The sequence below is a fragment of the Oryctolagus cuniculus genome, chromosome 2 (genome assembly GCF_051225735.1).
Source record: "Oryctolagus cuniculus isolate XC-2025 breed Fujian yellow rabbit chromosome 2, ASM5122573v1, whole genome shotgun sequence".
Taxonomy (NCBI): Eukaryota; Metazoa; Chordata; class Mammalia; order Lagomorpha; family Leporidae; genus Oryctolagus; species Oryctolagus cuniculus.
This window is the reverse complement of record NC_142868.1, coordinates 35,767,522-35,785,095: the sequence shown is the minus strand read 5'-3', so window position 1 is coordinate 35,785,095 and position 17,574 is coordinate 35,767,522. Positions and strand designations below refer to the sequence as shown.

The 17,574-nt window shown below is 42.7% G+C and overlaps 1 protein-coding gene across 1 annotated transcript in view; it reads right to left on the bottom strand.

Moving 5' to 3' along the window:
* Positions 1–3,279, bottom strand: part of SLC30A9 (solute carrier family 30 member 9) — a 75,256-nt gene extending 71,977 nt beyond the window's left edge. Inside the window, exon 1 of the mRNA XM_002709279.6 lies at positions 2,985–3,279. Coding sequence (XP_002709325.4) covers positions 2,985–3,096 — 112 coding nt within the window. The 5' untranslated portion in view covers positions 3,097–3,279. The remainder of the gene's footprint in view (positions 1–2,984) is intronic.
* Positions 3,280–17,574: the final 14,295 nt, after the last annotated feature.

Below are 17,574 nucleotides of genomic sequence, written 5' to 3'. Positions count from 1 at the left end.
AAAAAAAAAAAAGCATCATCATTAAGAAAAACAGCTCATCCAAGCTAGGCAGTGAACAGTAAGTGAATATGAAACATGTTTCCATTGTTTTGATCATCTGAACTTCTTTATTGGCTCCTTATTCATTTCCTTTGCCCATTTTTCTACTGGAATGTACACTGGTTTATAAAAATTCCTTTAAAATTAGGAATACTAACTCCAGTTAGTAGTCACTCTACACAGTAGACCTTCAGTATATCGAGCACTCGAAGTAAGATTAATTGGAGGGGCTGGCGCCATGGCTCACTTGGTTAATCCTCCACCTGCGGCGCCGGCATCCCATATGGGCGCTGGGCTCTAGTCCTGGATGCTCCTCATCCAGTCCAGCTCTCTGCTGTGGCCCAGGAAGGCAGTGGAGGATGGCCCAAGTGCTTGGGCCCTGCACCCGCATAGGAGACCAGGAGGAGGCACCTGGCTCCTGGCTTCGGATCAGCGCAGCGCCAGCCATTGCGGCCATTTGGGGAGTGAACCAATGGAAGGAAGACCTTTCTCTCTGTCTCTCTCTCTCACTGTCTATAACTTTACCTCTCAAATAGATAAAAAAAAAAAGTTATAAAAAAAATTAATTGGGGCCGGCGCCACAGCTCAATAGGCTAATCCTCCGCCTTGCGGCGCCGGCACACCGGGCTCTAGTCCCAGTTGGGGTGCCGGATTCTGTCCTGGTTGCCCCTCTTCCAGGCCAGCTCTCTGCTGTGGCCAGGGAGTGCAGTGGAGGATGGCCCAAGTGCTTGGGCCCTGCACCCCATGGGAGACCAGGAGAAGCACCTGGCTCCTGCCTTCGGATCAGCGCGGTGCGCTGGCCACAGCACGCCGGCCGTGGCAGCCATTGGAGGGTGAACCAATGGCAAAGGAAGACCTTCCTCTCTGTCTCTCTCTCTCACTATCCACTCTGCCTGTCAAAAAAAAAAAATTAATTGGAACTGAAATACGCCGGATTGGATTTCACACATTAGATTTTGATAAAAAAAAAAAAAAAAACAACCATGTTACATAGCTCTTTAATTCTTATTTTGATTACCTGTTGACTTTTTAAAATATACTGGGTAAATTATATTATCAAAATTAATGTTATCTATTTTCACCAGACAACTCAAAATTACATATTCTTTGGATAGCACTGCTCTAGAATACTGTTTTCCCCTTCTGTCTTTGTAAATTCTCATTTCTCATTCAGAAGTACTCAAATCAAGCAATCCTTTCCTCAAGGTTGCTCTCTCTTCTTTACCAGCTTCTCCTAGTCACATGGGCATTTTAGAAACATAAAGACTATTTCTTGACAAAGAAAGACATGTATTTTTGGATTTTTTCCCCAAAAAGTTTTTCAAATAGTCTTTTCTTCTCACATATTTCCAGCAAAATAGCATCCTTTTCCTAAATGAGTTTTAAATTCCACCATAATTTTGGTTGCCTTTTCAGAAAAATGTTTCAGTATTAGTCCAATTAAATTTTCACAAACATGGTTATATCAAAACTCTGTTTTTAAGTGTGAAAACACATTTTAGCAATAAACACTCCAAAGAACTGCGCAAAGTCATTCTGTCTGGTGAGATAGGTAATTATTATATTATCTGTGCTTCACAGACAGATGAGACAAGGAGCCTATAATCTTCAACATGATGACAGCTCCAGAGAATAGGGATTACAAATTACACTATTTCAACTCCTTTCTATCAACATTTAACGGGCAATTTGGGCTACATTTAACAGTCACTATATGTAATGTCAGTGTAAAATGCCAAAATTGATTGGTCAATAGAAGGAATTTCATTTAGAAACTTTACTTGGAGGTTTTGGAGTACAGTATATAACCAAATATTCATTTCATTCATAACAGAACCAAGCATATTGCCAAAACAGGAAAACTCAACAGCTATAATTTTATCACTACCATAAAGCCCTAAGAACAGTTCAAATGAATCGGCCTGAAATCTGAAGAGCCAGCTTTTATTTTTTTACAAACAAAAGATGGAGACTATATTCTGCCTTATTTGCACAGAGTAAGAATTACTCTGCACACTACTTAAAAAGCTTTACTGACTACAGCTTCTGATTTCTGTTGGGAGGTCACAAACATGCTACAAGTTTTTTTTTCAAACATAAATTTCTGTTAAATGCTTCTATGAATACTGTTTGCCACCCCAAGAATCTGGGAGGAAAAAATCAGGCTTGGGTTTGGTTCTGTCTTCTCCCTCAGCGTTCCCATCACTTCTCAGTGCCAAGCCATGGCAAAAAAGAAGGTAAACTGGTGCAGAATTCACAAGTCCGGTGTTATTTTTGGAAATTCTGAGACGACTTAAATTGTCAGAAAAGAACTGAAGGAGAGGGAAGAAAATTCTTGCCCAACAGCTCTTTCTTCTAGGTTATAACTGCAGAAGGCACCTTTTCCCCAAAAGAACTGTTCCGCGAACTGTAGGGTTTTGCGTTTTGGTCCAAAACCGGGCTCAAAGACCGCACGATACCTTCACGCCTTTTAAGGAAGACGTTTAGTAGCGCCTCCCTTCCTTCTGGGACATTTAAGAAAACAGGAGTACGGGAAAACTGGCAGAGCAAGTGACTCGCGGCCAACAGTGCTGAGGACAAGATGAGTCAGGGACCTCTGAGGGCCATGGAAACTGGACGACTCCGCCATTTCCAACTTCCTGGGCGCACCTAAGGTTCTGTCTGGTACAAAGTCGTCCGCCTCAGAAGTGCAACCCGATCCGCCATGGGCCCGCACGATCCCGCGGGGGCTATGCTAGGGCTGCGGACCGGACTGGGCTCAGGGAGACCTGTCAGGTCCCTTGAGAACTGGACAGGTCCAACTGCAAAGGCGGAGGCCAGAATGGAGGGTTCTGGGGCTTGGGGAAGGGCAAACGAGAGAACAGCCCGACGCGAAACCTCGAGCACCAAGCCTGGCCTGGCCGGTCGGGCTTCCGCGGAGCCAGCGGCCGGCGCGGGACACTCACCCTGGCGGTCACTGGAGCCGCGGGCCGCCGCCCTGCAGCGCAGACGGAGCCGGCACAGAGAGGACCAGCTACATCTGTGGGCCGCAGCGGCGGCGGCCAAGCCCGGTAACATCCTGGCGGGGCAGAGGCCCCTACTCGCGCACCACCGCCGGCCTCCACGAAGCCGCGGGCACCCGCTGACTCCATAGACTGGACACCAGCACACCCTGAAATCCTGCGCCGCCGCAGGGCGGCCTCAGCGACCCGGAAGCTGTAATTTCGTTTAGCGACGCCCGCCGTGGAGCCCGCGGAAGTGACGTCAAAGGCCGAGCGCGAATCGGGAGGCAGAGGAGAGAAGGGCGTGACTACAGATGAAAAATGGTGTCCGCCTGGTCTTGTGCTTGTACGTCTGTGCTTTCTTGGAAATAATCCTGTAAGCTGCATCTTAGCGGCCTGGAAAGCCTGGGGAGACGCAACAGCCTTTGTGGGGGGAGGGTCCTGCCTACTTCTTTATCCTGGGCTCGGAGCCTCATCCCGAGGTCTGGGCCATGGTACTGGAAATGGCAGGTCCGGTGGGAAGGCAGAACGAAGGTCTTAGTGGAGGCTACCACCTCCTCAGCACGCTCCGAACCCCGTCGTAGCCCATGGTTGTCTTTGTAGCACCATTGTGTACCAGCACGTGAAGGCAGGTACACGCTTCGCACTAATCTCTGAGCCCCAGATTCTTGCCCGTGATATAATGAGGTTTTGTAAGTTCAAGATATGTTGGGTTATATGAAGATGTAGGGATGTCTCAGCACTCCGGTCCCAGGGAGGAAGAAACCGGAGCAATATTCAACACAACTTTAAACTGTTTATCTCTGCCACGCTCATTCAGATATTAGCTCAAACTCAAAAGAGGCCTCCCTTGACTACCCTGTCCCCAGTAGGTTCCTTAAGAAGTTATGGAAAATGCGTATTATGAAGGAAATATGCATGGATTTCAAAATTTTTTGCACCAAAGTAAAATTATCTCTTATTTTATTTATTTGTATTTTATTTGAAAAGCAGAAAGACGTAGAGATTTTCCATCTACTGGTTCGCTCCCCAAATGCCTGTAATAGCCAGGCCTAGGCCAGGCAGAAGCCAGGAGCCTGGAACTCGGCTTGGGTCTCCCAGTAGGCAATAAGGGACTCAAATACTTATGCCATCACCTGCTGCCTCCCAGGGTGTGCCTCAGCAGGAACCTGGGAAACAGGCACTCCCGGTATGGAATACAAGGGTCCTAAGCGGTGATTTTACCACTATGCTACATGCTAGTCTTCATCCGCATATCTTTTAATTCTATTTTTCCATAAACTTTTTGAAGCCCCCTCATACTAGGTCTGGTCATTCTCTACTCTATTACCTTAAATGCTTATTATTATTTGAAATTACCCATAATTATTATTTTCTGTCTCCCAAAAGAGCAAATAAGCGTCATGGTGCTGGAATCCTGCCTGTTTTGTACATTGCTATATCCAAGGCGCTAAAACAATGCCTGGCACAAAATAATTAATTGAATGAGTGCATGGTGCTTTATTATAAAGTTAATTCGAATTGCTCAACTATATGCTACAAACTATTTCAAGAGGAAGTTCATTAGTATGTTCCTAATTTTAAGAGAATTAACAATTTTTATTTTACCCATAATAAATTATCACAATTATCTTCATTATCATAAGAAATTATAAGAATAAATTATCACAAGAATAGTAAGGCAAATTTAGCCTCCTATGACAGTTTAAAACATTAAATGGACAGACATTAAAAAAAATGCTATCTGGTCTGGCACTGTGGCACAGCGGGTTAAGGCCCCAGCCTGCAGTGCTGACATCCCGTGTGGGCACTGGTTTGAGTCCCGGCTGCTCCTCTTGTAATCCAGCTCTCTGCTATGGCCTGGGAAAGCAGTAGAAGATGGCCCAAATCTTTAGGCCGCTGAACCCGCGTGGGAGACCTGGAGGAGGCTCCTGGCTCCTGACTTCGGATCAGCTCAGCTCTGGCCGTTGCGGTCATTTGGGGAGTGAACCAGCGGAATGGAAGACTTCTCTCTCTCTGCCTCTCCTTCTCTCTCTGTGTAACTCTGACTTTCAAATAAATAAAATAATTCTTTAAAAAAATGCTGTCGCCGCGCCGGCCATTGGAGGGTGAACCAATGGCAAAAGGAAGACCTTTCTCTCTCTCTCTCTCTCACTGTCCACTCTGCCTGTAAAAAAAAAAATAAAAAAATGCTGTCTTACATATATCCTTAGTCTCAGTATTACCCAAAAGCCTGAATATTACTGGAAAATTACTTTTCCTTCCTTGTGAATATATTTTAACAAATTCAGCTTTATAATATAAAAAAATTAAAGGAGGGAGGGTAGATTGGGAAGAATTACTATGCTCCTAAATCTGTATATGAAACACATGAAATTTGTTCACCTTAAAAAATTGTAATATATTTAGGGAAAAAAATAAATGTATGATGTAAAAAAGTACATAAAAGCAGCCGGCGCCGTGGCTCAATAGGCTAATCCTCCACCTTGCGGCGCCGGCACACCGGGTTCGAGTCCCGGTTGGGGCGCCGGATTCTGTCCCGGTTGCCCCTCTTCCAGGCCAGCTCTCTGCTATGGCCAGGGAGTGCAGTGGAGGATGGCCCAGGTGCTTGGGCCCTGCACCCCATGGGAGACCAGGAAAAGCACCTGGCTCCTGGCTCCTGCCAGGATCAGCGCGGTGCGCCGGCTGCAGCGGCGGCCATTGGAGGGTGAACCAACGGCAAAAAGGAAGACCTTTCTCTCTCTGTCTCTCTCTCTCACTGTCCACTCTGCCTGTCAAAAAAAAAAAAAAAAAAAAAAAAAAAAAAAGTACATAAAAGCTTAATGAATTTTAGTAACTGTATGCAACTATCCATTAAACTTTATGGATAACTCTTTCTAAAGAAAGCTAACCAAATGCTTTAGATTCTTGAAGTGGCTCTGGTTTCAACTATTTTTAATCAAAACTGATAAGAGTTTTTTAGGCCTTATTTTTAAATTGTACAATAGAATTTTTATATTGTTGTTTATCTACATTTCCTAATTAGTCTTAGAAGAATATGCATCCTTTTGTGATAAACATTTAAAAATAAATAAATTTTGTGTGGGATTGTTATGAATGTAGATTGTAATGTTGATGCATAGTAAATTCTCACTGTATGTTAATTTTTCCCTAGCTTCTTTTTTCCTGATATAACTGGAGTGTAACTTGATTAATATTATTAATTTTTATAAACTTCTAGGTAGGAGCCTTAATTTGCCAGATGAGTTTGAAGAATGAAATGGGTCATACTGCATTAATCTGTGTAACCCTCACAGTACTGAGTCTCAACAGACTTGGACTAAAATACATCCGCAGCTGTCTTGGTGTTTATACATACATGTCATCATAAACTTGTCCTGCTGTGGTGGTCTTCAAAACTTCCCTAGGAGTTGAAAGTCAAGGTAACATCAGCTTTAGAGTTCCTAAGGGGAGTTTCCTTTGACCCTGACTGCTTTTATGCCCATTTGAGATGAGTTCAGCAGCTGTCTTTCTATCAAGGAAACAGAAAATTTTAGAATCTACACACAGATAATTTCAAGTAGCATAGTAGTAATATTGATCATTTACTGATTTCCAGACCCCCTTATTAATAATTCCTTAACAAGTTATAGATGAAGAAACTAAGACACAAAATCTTGCTCTTAAAGCAACATTGTACTTTCTAAGTCCTTTGGACGAAAATGTAAAGTCTTTCAAAAGACTTGAATGGCAATCTAGTGCTTCATTGGTTTCTGGAATGTAGGCAAGAGAGAGAATTCCCTAGGTTTTTTTTTAAAGTCATTTTATGCGTGATCCACACGATGTTAAACTGAGATTCATGAGGATGTATCATATAAATAGATGCCTAAATATAGAGAACCATTAAGTCAGATAGATGGAAATAGAAGTAGGAAAGAGATGCAGTGCTATTCAATTATTTCCATCAACGTAACTCTTGCAAGGCTTTCCACAAACTCTGAAGAAATTCTAACATTTTTCAGAAAGTGGCTTCTATTGGCCTGACTATTCCTTGGTTGCATCTTGTCTATAGCTTTGAGAAAATAATGACGCAGATCACGAGACAAACTTGGCTGGCTATCTGGAAAACTGACTTAGATAATCCATTACAAAATAAAGTAAGAGGCTCTATCATGAGGCTTACCAAGAATACAAACTGAATTTTGCACACAGATATATTGGCTACCTGGAAGAAAATCTCTCAAAACTGGAGATGAGGAAGAACTTTGTCAGAAACCGTATCAACTCCCCCTTTCACTTTATTTCCTTTTTGCAGGAGAGGTCTTTCTACACATGCAATATATGTCATGCAGTCCCACTTTGCTTATGACAATGGTTGCACACTAGAGTGATATCCCCACTTGTGGCCAGATGATTCTCCTTTTTATCCATTTGTAAGCGAAATGCCTACCCATGTGTGTATCTTTTTAACTAACATAAGATTGTTTTAAATGACTAGGATTAAATCTTAATACCTAGAATCAAAATTTTATTAACTAAGGAGGTTGATTCTTGGAAACAAGAAAGTTTGACAAAATACCAAGGGTAGAAAATACGAGATTTTCAGGCTTATGCTTCTGGAGATCTCAGACTCTGCATGCTCTCCTTTCCCTGGTGACATCTTTATTCGGGATTGTTTCTTATTCATCTTTTCCTCCTTGGCTTCATGTGTAAATATAGCACATGGGACATGGGCGATATGCATGTGAGAGGGATGAAAACAGATGAAAATCATAAGAACTAGGTAACTTTTCATTCTCATTTAGTCCATAGGCTCCTTCATTGAGAGGGATAAATGATTATGGTTATATCTGTGAAGTCCATCCAACATCTACCCTACAAAGAGAGTTTTCAATCCACATCTGCATCTAATGAACTCTCCCTCCATCTCAATAAACTCATAGAGAAAGTCCAGCTTCCACCAAGTGTGTGTATGTGTGTATGTGTGTGTGTTTGTGTGCATGTGTTTAAATTCCTAAATCCTCACACATACATCTCAGTGCTGACAGTTTCTCCCATCCACTAGCTCCATCCATGCCTGGAGCCACTTCTCCATTTGAGCATCACTGTTGAGTCAAGGGGAAAGATACAAGCGGTGATATTCCTCATCTTCTTACCTCCAATAGCTATACCAGTGGGGATAGGAAGGTAAAATGATAAACAGCACTAGATTCTTAGTTTAGTCTGTTCTCAGACTCTTGCAAAGCCAACTTCCAAATGCATCTTCAAGGTATGGACATAGACGTACTTCATTACATTTTTTTCCCATCAATTCTATTCTGCTTTTGCCTAATACCTCCCACAATCCTTTTCTTATCTTAGGGTTGCTTGTGGAAATATTGTCTAACATCATTCTAAATGTAGCAGATTCCTGTGAAATTTTACACTATTTACTCCCTCTAAAAATATCCAGGCAGTTCCTTTTTTTTTTTTTTTCCCAAAAAGAGTTTGATGGGATAAGTGTTGCAGGGCAGTGGGTTAGGCTGTCACCTGGGGCACCTGCATCCCACTTGAATCCCTCAGATTATCCCTGAGATAAAGTTCTGGCTACCCTGCTTCCAATCCAGCTTCCAGCAGGTGATGACTTGGATTCCTGAGTTCCTGTCACCCATGTGGGAAACCCATATGGAGTTCCTGGATTCTATGACCTGTGCCGGCCCTGGCTGTGTAGGCATTTGGTAAGTGAACAGGAGATGGAAGATTCTTTCTCTTTCTCTCTCCCTCTCATTCTCTTCCTCCCTCTACCTTAAAAATAAATGAATCTGGCCGGCACCGTGGCTCAATAGGCTAATCCTCCGCCTAGCGGCGCCGGCACACCAGGTTCTGGTCCCGGTCAGGGCGCTGGATTCTGTCCCAGTTGCCCTTCTTCCAGCCCAGCTCTCTGCTGTGGCCCGGGAGTGCAGTGGAGGATGGCCCAAGTGCTTGGGCCCTGCACCCCATGGGGAGACCAGGAAGAAGCACCTGGCTCCTGGCTTCAGATCGGTGCGATGCGCCGGCCGCAACGCGCCGGCCGCAGTGGCCATTGGAGGGTGAACCAACGGTAAAGGAAGACCTTTCTCTCTGTCTGTCTCTCTCACTGTCCACTCTGCCTGTCAAAGATAAAAAAAAAAAAAATTAAAAAAAAAAGACCTTTGTCTCTCTCTCTCACTGTCTACTCTGCCTGTCAAAATAAATAAATAAATAAATAAATAAAATAAATGAATCTATCCAGAAAACAAAAAAAGAGGTTGAATTGAGTCAATTCTGCTATTACTTGTAACTATGTCATGTCTACTTCTGGACATAAGCAACTATAGAGAAACTGGAATAGAAAGCAAATCCTGTCGCTTTACAGCCTCCTGGTTAGGAGGACAGCATGGTTTGTGAGAGGCTGAAACTATGCCCTTGAAAGTTCAGGCCTCAGCGGTGGCTGTGAGATGGGAAACAAGCCTGACCAAGGTTTTCGCTTATTTACAATAAGGAACAATCAGATTAAAGTATTTCACATTCCGCTTCACACTTTAACAGAAGTTAACTGCAAAAAGCCAACAGACTTCTCCAAAAATTGTGATAAATGGAAGAATTTAATGGAAAAGAATTGAACAAAAGGGTATAAAAAAGTTAAGGAGCAATACTTTCTAAAAAGCTAAAACATTTCAGAAAGTGTCAAAAGAATAATTACTAAACCCACACGTCTGTGACAAATGAATTGCAATCAGAGGCCAGAGTGCAAGAAAGAGTTATTCATTAACTTGACTGCAGCATCTGCTACATGTTATTTCAGCAACTGAGTTGTGCAGTAATGACAGTGAATTCTAAACTTGAATATCTGAAAAGTTAACATTCTTGTACTCTACTTGCCAAAAAAAAGGAGAAAGAGTAAAACTTACAGAAAAATGAAACTGATGTCAAGACTAGTCATAGCATTTGATACACCACTGGAACTGGGCAGCCAGCTTTCCACTGCACTAGCTACTGAATACAGTAGTATTCAGCTTTTTTTTTTTTTTGACAGGTAGAGTTACAGACAGTGAGAAAGAGAGACAGAGAGAAAGGTCTTCTTTCCGTTGGTTCACTCCCCAAATGGCCACTAGGACCGGCGCTATGCCGATCTGAAGCCAGGAGCCAGGTGCCTCTTCCTAGTCTCCCATGCAGGTATAGGGACCCAAGCACTTGGGCCATCCTCCACTGCCCTCCAGGGCCACAGCAGAGAGCTGGAATGGAAGAGGGGCAGCTGGCACTAGAACCCGGCGCCCATATGGGATGCCGGCGCCGCAGGCAGAGGATTAACCAAGTGAGCCATGGCACCGGCCCCCCCAGCTCCAACTCTTGACTCCAGCTTCCTGTTAATGCACACGCCGGAAAGCAGCAGTACCATTCACATGGAAACCTGGAATGACTGTGTTCCCAGCTCCCAAGTTCAGCCCCGGCCATTGAAGGCATTTGGGGAGCAAACCACATCAGAGTTCTCATTCTCTCTCTCAAATAAATAAAAATTAAAATTACATATGTGGTTCCCATTTGTGCTTTGTATTGTATTCCTCTGGACAGTGCTTCTCTATAAACACAACCTCCTTGTCATTTTGATTCACTCCTTCCTAACTCCCAGTTCCAGCTCCCCGTGGGTCTTGCCTCCAAAGGACAATGTCAGTCTTTCATGCCTCTAACTGGTTCTGCTTTGTGGGCAGATTTCAGAACTTCAGTGTGTATGAGGCAGAGAGGAAAAGTCCTTATGAGTGCCTGGTTCCCAGGTAAAAATTTTAAAGCAATTAGATCTTTCCAGGTTGCATCTGCTTCATGTTAGGTAACATTATTCAAACAAAAAACACCCTTGTGTTCAGGTAGCATTTAAAGATTTAACATTCTAGAAAACAGAAGAGAGTAGAAGACAAGAAAATCCCACACCATGACACATAAATTGACTGATTTTGACATATCACTCTCCTTATTTTACAAGAGGAAACGTGTTCAGAGTGGTTTATACGTGCCAGCCAAGGTCATAGTGCCCTATGAAGGGCTTATGACCGAGAACTGGGTTCTGACCCTCACTTGATGCTCTTACTTTTATTATAGTATCAAAACTTAAACTGACAAATGTAGAATTTTACATTACCTGGTGGGAGTGAAATGAGGTAGGGGAGAAATCATCAATTATCACTAGGCAGTATCTGAAGGATAATTATAGTTATTTTCTGTTGTGATATAAGTGGGGAATTATGCTAACTACTCAATTTATTCAATAATCTGCAGCATTGTTCTAAATTACAGATGATCGTGGCAGTCAAAATTTATTGAGCCCTTATGTGTGAAGCCCTATGCTAAACACTGAACTGATCTCCCAAAATATGGGTTATTGTTGTTTTACACAGGAAAAGCAGAGGCCATGTGGCTAAAAAGTGACTGACACAGTCTGTCAAACTTCAGTTCCCTAGAGCTTAGACAGGTTACACTGCCTTCCAAGGATCACGTTCTTATCTGTGCCACTTCCTAGGTACCTCACACAGTGAGCCAAGTCACTGCCAATTTGTGGCATATCCCCTAATGACGACAGAATTGTAATTCTGGGCCACATTCTCCGAACATTACACATAAAGTTATCTTGAGCATTTCTCAGACTATTTTTGAATCCTTATATATTCATTTGGGATAGCTTAGAAAGAGTATGTATTAGAGAGGACTTTTAATCACTTACTGATTTGAAGATGTATTTCTGAAGAGAACTTTTTAACTGCTTCAGAGGTGGATCTGATTTTTAAGTCATAGCATTTGTGCTTTCTGTCTTCTGTGTAAGCTTTGGAATTGTGAGAGTAAAAAAAATCCAGCTGTTGATACAAGGCTTTGAACTTTAAAGACAAAATCATTATCTTCCCAGATCCAGAATTTCTTTTTTGCCTAGAAAGGTGATAACTTAAAACATGGCAATACAATGTTTAAACTTAAGGGGCTGGCATTGTGGTGTAGTGGGTATGGGCACCAGTTTGTGTCCTGGCTGCACCACTTCAGATCCTGCTCCCTGCTAATGCACTTGGGAACAGCAGTGGAAGATGGCCCAAGAGTTTGGGCCGCTGTACCAACATAGGAGACCCAGAAGAAGTTCCTGGCTACTGGCTTCAGCCTAGCCCAGCCCTAGCCGTTGCAGCCATCTAGGGAGTGAACACAGGGAGGGGTTGGACGATTTCCCTCTTTTCTCTGTAGCTCTGATTTCAAATAAATAAATAAATAGTTTAAAAAAAAAAACATAATAAACTTAAAACATGGTGACACACTGACTCATCAAATGTGACCTTGAGGGCAATTTAAATTCCCAGACTCTCCAAATGTAAAATGAGAAGCATAATAGAATGTATAATATGGTTGTCTATATGGGTCTTTTCAGAGTACAGATACAAATTCAACAACTCAAACAATTCTCAAAACAATAAATTCTCTATTGGTTACATTCTACAAATTTCAAAATTGAGACCCAGGGAAGCTAAGGGAATGGCCAATGACTAGAACCATCATTAATGGATTTCCTGACATTACTCTTTATTATTTTTATTTTTATTTATTTGAAAGGCAGAGTTTCAGAGAGGAGAGGCAAAGAGAGGTCTTCCATCCCCTGGCTCACTCCCTAAATGGCCACAATGTCAGGAGCTGGGCCTATCCAAAGCCAGGAGCCAGGAGCCAAGATTCAGGAGCCAGGATATTTTTCTGGGTCCCCCATGAGGGTGCAGGGGCTTCGACTACTTTCCCAGGCCATAGCAGAGAGATGGATCAGAAGTGGAGCAGCCAGGACTTGAACTTGCGCCCATATGGGATGGCGGCACTAAAAACTGTGGCTTTACCCACCACACCACAGCGCCAGCCCCAACATTACTCCTGATGCATTTCTAACCCCATGATAATTTTTTAGATTATTTATTTATTTATTTGAGAGGTAGAGACAAAGAGAGAAGTCTTCCATCTGCTGGTTCACTCCCCAAATGGCCGCCAACGACCGGAGCTGCACCAATCCGAAGCCAGGAGGCAGGAGCTTCCTTCCTCTGGTATCCCACGTGAGTGCAGGGGCCCAAGAACTTGGGCCATCTTCTGCTGTTTTCCCAGGCCACAGCAGAGAGCTGTACAGAAGAGGAGTAGCCGGGACTAGAACTGGTGCCCATATGGGATGACAGAACCGCAGGCAGAGGATTAACCTACTGTGCCACAACACTGGCCCCCATGATGTTTTAACATTTGGGTTGCTAACTTGGGTCCTGTATGTTTGGCAGTGTTTCACAAATTTTTTTAAAGACTTATTTATTTATTTGAAAGACAGAGTTACAGAGAGGCAGAGGCAGAGAGAGAGAGTTTTTTCATCTGCTAGTTCACTCCCCAATTGGCCGCAAGGGCCGGAGCTGCACTGATCTGAAGTTAGGGGTAAGGAGCTTCTTCCGGGTCTCCCACACAGGCGCAGGGGCCCAAGGACTTGGGCCATCTTCTACTGCTTTCTCAGGCCACAGCAGAAAGCTGGATCGGAAGTGAAGCAGCTGGGACTTGAACCGGCACCCATATGGGATGCCAACACTGTAGGCAGCAGCTTTACCTGCTACGCCGCAGCGCCGGCTCCCCCCAATTTTTTTTAAGTTTGAATGCTTTCAGGTGCAATTCAGTCTTCTGACAGTTCTGCCAGTGGCTCATTCGCCTATTTTGTTAGGGCACCCAAAAACATTTGTGTGTGACAGTACGCCTTATTTTCTTTAGGTAACAGTAAATACCTACTTGAAAACTTGAGGTCCTGGCCAACTGTTTTTTTCTTAAGAGCCTTGATCAGTATTCAATAGCTGTAAGAAAAAAATCCTCCAAAGATTCTATGTGACTTCTACCCCATGACTTACAACAAGATTTACTAAGTGGTTAATTACGATAACCCAAACTTGTTTTGTACTCCTCAAGAATGTTCTCTTCAATAATGAGACGAAGAAGTGAAATATAAGGGATGGGCTGGACATTCTGTAAATTTAAAAGTATACACCAATGAAACTAAAATGACCCATGTCAAGTTCTACTAAATCTCTAATGATGAATTAATTCAAGGCAAAATTAATAGCATTTGGTGTATCAGCTATGCAATACTTTTTTTCTTGGCAAAGCAGTTAGGATATCCATTAATGAGAGCCATTATTGATAGCCAAAAATGATTACTTATAAAAGAACATTTTATCTTTGCATAAGATGTTGAAAATGTCAGAATGTCTCAGACCACCTCAGACTCAGAAAACAGCAAATGTATAGAGTTATCTCCTAAGTTCTGAATTATTTAGTCTATCAATATTAAAAGACTGAATCATGTGAATAACCAAGTTATGTTATCCCAAAGAACAGCCTTGGGCTGATGTTTTCTAAGACTTTTATTTAGAATATAAAATAAGTCAGTGTTGTGGTGCCGCCTGCTGGCAACCCATATGAGCAACGGTTCCAGTCCCTGCTGCCCCACTTCCGATCCAGCTCCCTATTATTGGGCCTAGAAAAGCAGCTTCAACCACTGCCACCCCTATGGGAGACCCCAATGGATGAAGCTCCTGGCTCCCAGCTTTGGCCTGGCCTGACCCCAGCTCAGTTGTTGCAGCCATTTGGGGAGTGAATCAGCAGCTGGACTATCTTTCTCTCCATGTGATTCTGCCTTTCAAATAAATAAATAAATCTTGAAACATCTCTGTATCTCTCTCTCTATATATATATATATAGTAAACTCACCAGTGAACATGGTCTGAATGAAGGCTATACTCTTATTTCCCTCACAATTATCAGTCAGAAATCCCTGATGAATGGTCTATGGAATTTTAGTTTCTCAAATTGAGACCAAAAAAAGTCCCCATACTTGTTTCATAAATATAATGGATAACTTACTGGCTTATTTAATCACCTTGAAAACAGTGATTTATTAATAATGATCTAAAAACTATAAATAGCTGACATCATGAGTAAAGAAGTTTTTAACCCTGACTTGATGAATGAGTATAAAAACCAATTGGAGAGGCCTGCATTCCATTATCAAAGTGCCTGGCTCAAGTCCTGGCTATTGCACGCTTCCGGTCCAGGTTCCTGCTACTGCACCTGGAGGCAGATGATGACCCAGCTACTTGGGTTACTGTTACACATGTGGGAGACCCAGGTTGAGTTCCTGAGTCTCGGCTTCAGATTGGCCCAGTGCCAGCTATTGCAGGCAGCTGGGAAATAAGCCAGTAGACAGACCAATCTCTCCTTCTGTCATTCTGCCTTTCAAATAAATACACACACAAAAATTAAGCCTCCCTGTTTATCATATGTGAAGAAAAGGCTACTAGAATTATTTTTCAGGAAATGCCTCCAGGAGGTAGTTTGCTTATTATTATTAACGTTTTTAAAAAGTGAGGATGTGCTAATTGCTAGAATATAGACAAAGAATGTCCTTTAAATTTTTTTTAAAGGATATTTGAGAAGCCTAGAGAGAACAGCTCACACCTGCCATTCCCTTCCCAAATGCCCACAACAGCCAAGAAGCCAAAGCTAGGAGGCGGGATTCAATCCAGATCTCCCACGTGGGTGGCATGAACCCAATACTAGAGCTGATACTGTTCCCTCACAGGGTCAACATTAGCAGGACTCTGGAATCAGGAGCTGGAGCTGGGCATCAAAGCCAGGTACTCCGCTATGGACACGACATCCTAACAGCGAGACCAAATGCCACCCCAAACATGATTTTATAAACCTGCTTCAAAGTTATCTGTACAATATAGACAAAGGGTTTACTGAAATATACTGATGCTACTAAATGCATGTTAGTACTATATTTATAAGCATAGTTAACTGTAGCTGCCACAAAACCATTTTAGAACAAATTTAATGAACATAAGCATTCAAATAGAGTTGTATTAACTACCCTTAGAGATTCCTCAACTTTGCTGCAATATTAAAAGGCAAAGAAAAGAATCCCTCTGGTACGTTCTAATTAGGGTAAATGCTTAACTACTTACTTTGAAAAAAAATTTTTTACTCCCAGCACTAGTTATAAAACTAAAATTAGGGGCTGGTGCTGTGGTGCAGCAGGTTAATGCCCTGGCCTGCAGTGCCGGCATCCCATATGAGTGCCGGTTCAAGACCCAGCTGCTCCGCTTCCGATCCAGTTCTCTGCTATGGGCTGGGAAAACAGTAGAAGGTGCCCCTGTACCCATATGGGAGACCTAGAAGCAGCTCCTGGTTCCTGGCTTTGGATCAGTGCAGCTCCAGACATTGTGGCCAATTGGGGAGTGAACCATCGGATGGACGACCTCTCTCTGCCTCTCCTCTCTCTGTGTAACTCTGACTTTTAAATAATTAAAAAAAAAAAAAAAACACACACAACAAAAAAACCCTAAAACTAAAATTAGAAGACCCCAAATAAGACTTTTTTTTTTTTTTTTTACTAAAAACTGTTCTAATAGTTTTGTAAGAAAAGCCTCTTTTGTTCTTATTTTGAATGAAGATTCACCTCAAGGATGGGAAACAGAGTTCATATCTAATAATGCATATTATCAAGAACCACTGGGGTGGACACTGTGGTGCAGTGAATTAAACCACCACTTGGGACACCCACATCTTATATCAGAGTGCCAGTTTGGGTCCTGGCTCCTCTGCCAATGGGTATGGAAAGGCAGGAGAAAATGGACCAAGTACTTGGGTTCCTGCCACCCATGTGGGACACCCAGACGGCGCTCCTGGTTCCTGGCTTTGAAAGGCACAGAGATACAGAGATCTTCCATCCACTGCTTCATTTGCCAAATGCCCACAGCAGCTGGGGATGGGCCAACACAAAGCCAGGAACCTGGAACTCAGTCCAGCCTGCCATGTGGCTGGAAGGACCCAAGTATTTGAGCCATCATCTGCTGCCTTCCAGGGTGTGCATTAACAGGAAGCTGGAATTAGCAGTGGAGCTAGATCCCAGCTAGGGACTCTGATATGGGCTGCAGGGGACCTAAGCGGCATCTTCACCACTGCGTAACTGCAATAAACTTTTTTTTTTTTAAAAGACTGTTGACATATCACATGCTCAGACTCAACTCTCAATAATGTCAGTGTACCACTTCTTAGGGACTCTCCATTCAAGCAGCCTTAGGAATGAGATAATCTTGCCATTTCCAAATCTCAGAATTATTTTATATACAGCTCCAAATATTTCAATATCCTAAATGAAAAAGCATATGGGTCAACAATGTTTATAATGGGATTTCAAAAACTTCATAGGAAATAGAATTAAAAGATGAGTTTGTTGTGTTTCAAACATTTTTAATGCATCATTTAAAAATAATATACATTTTCCATTACTTTTTGAAGATCCTTTAACCTTTTTCCTCTTATGTGAACAACTCATTTACTAATTAATTAAACATGTATTTACTTCTAGAGCTGCCTTTACACAACCGGTTTCTATAGTGCCTCTAAGATTATATCTCCAAGTGGTGAAGATTTAAGTTGCCTGTACAGGGGCTGGTGCTGTGGAATAGTAGGTACATTAAGCCTCTGCCTGCAGCACCGGCAGCCCATATGGGCGCTGGTTAGTGTCCCAACTTCGGCCTGGCCC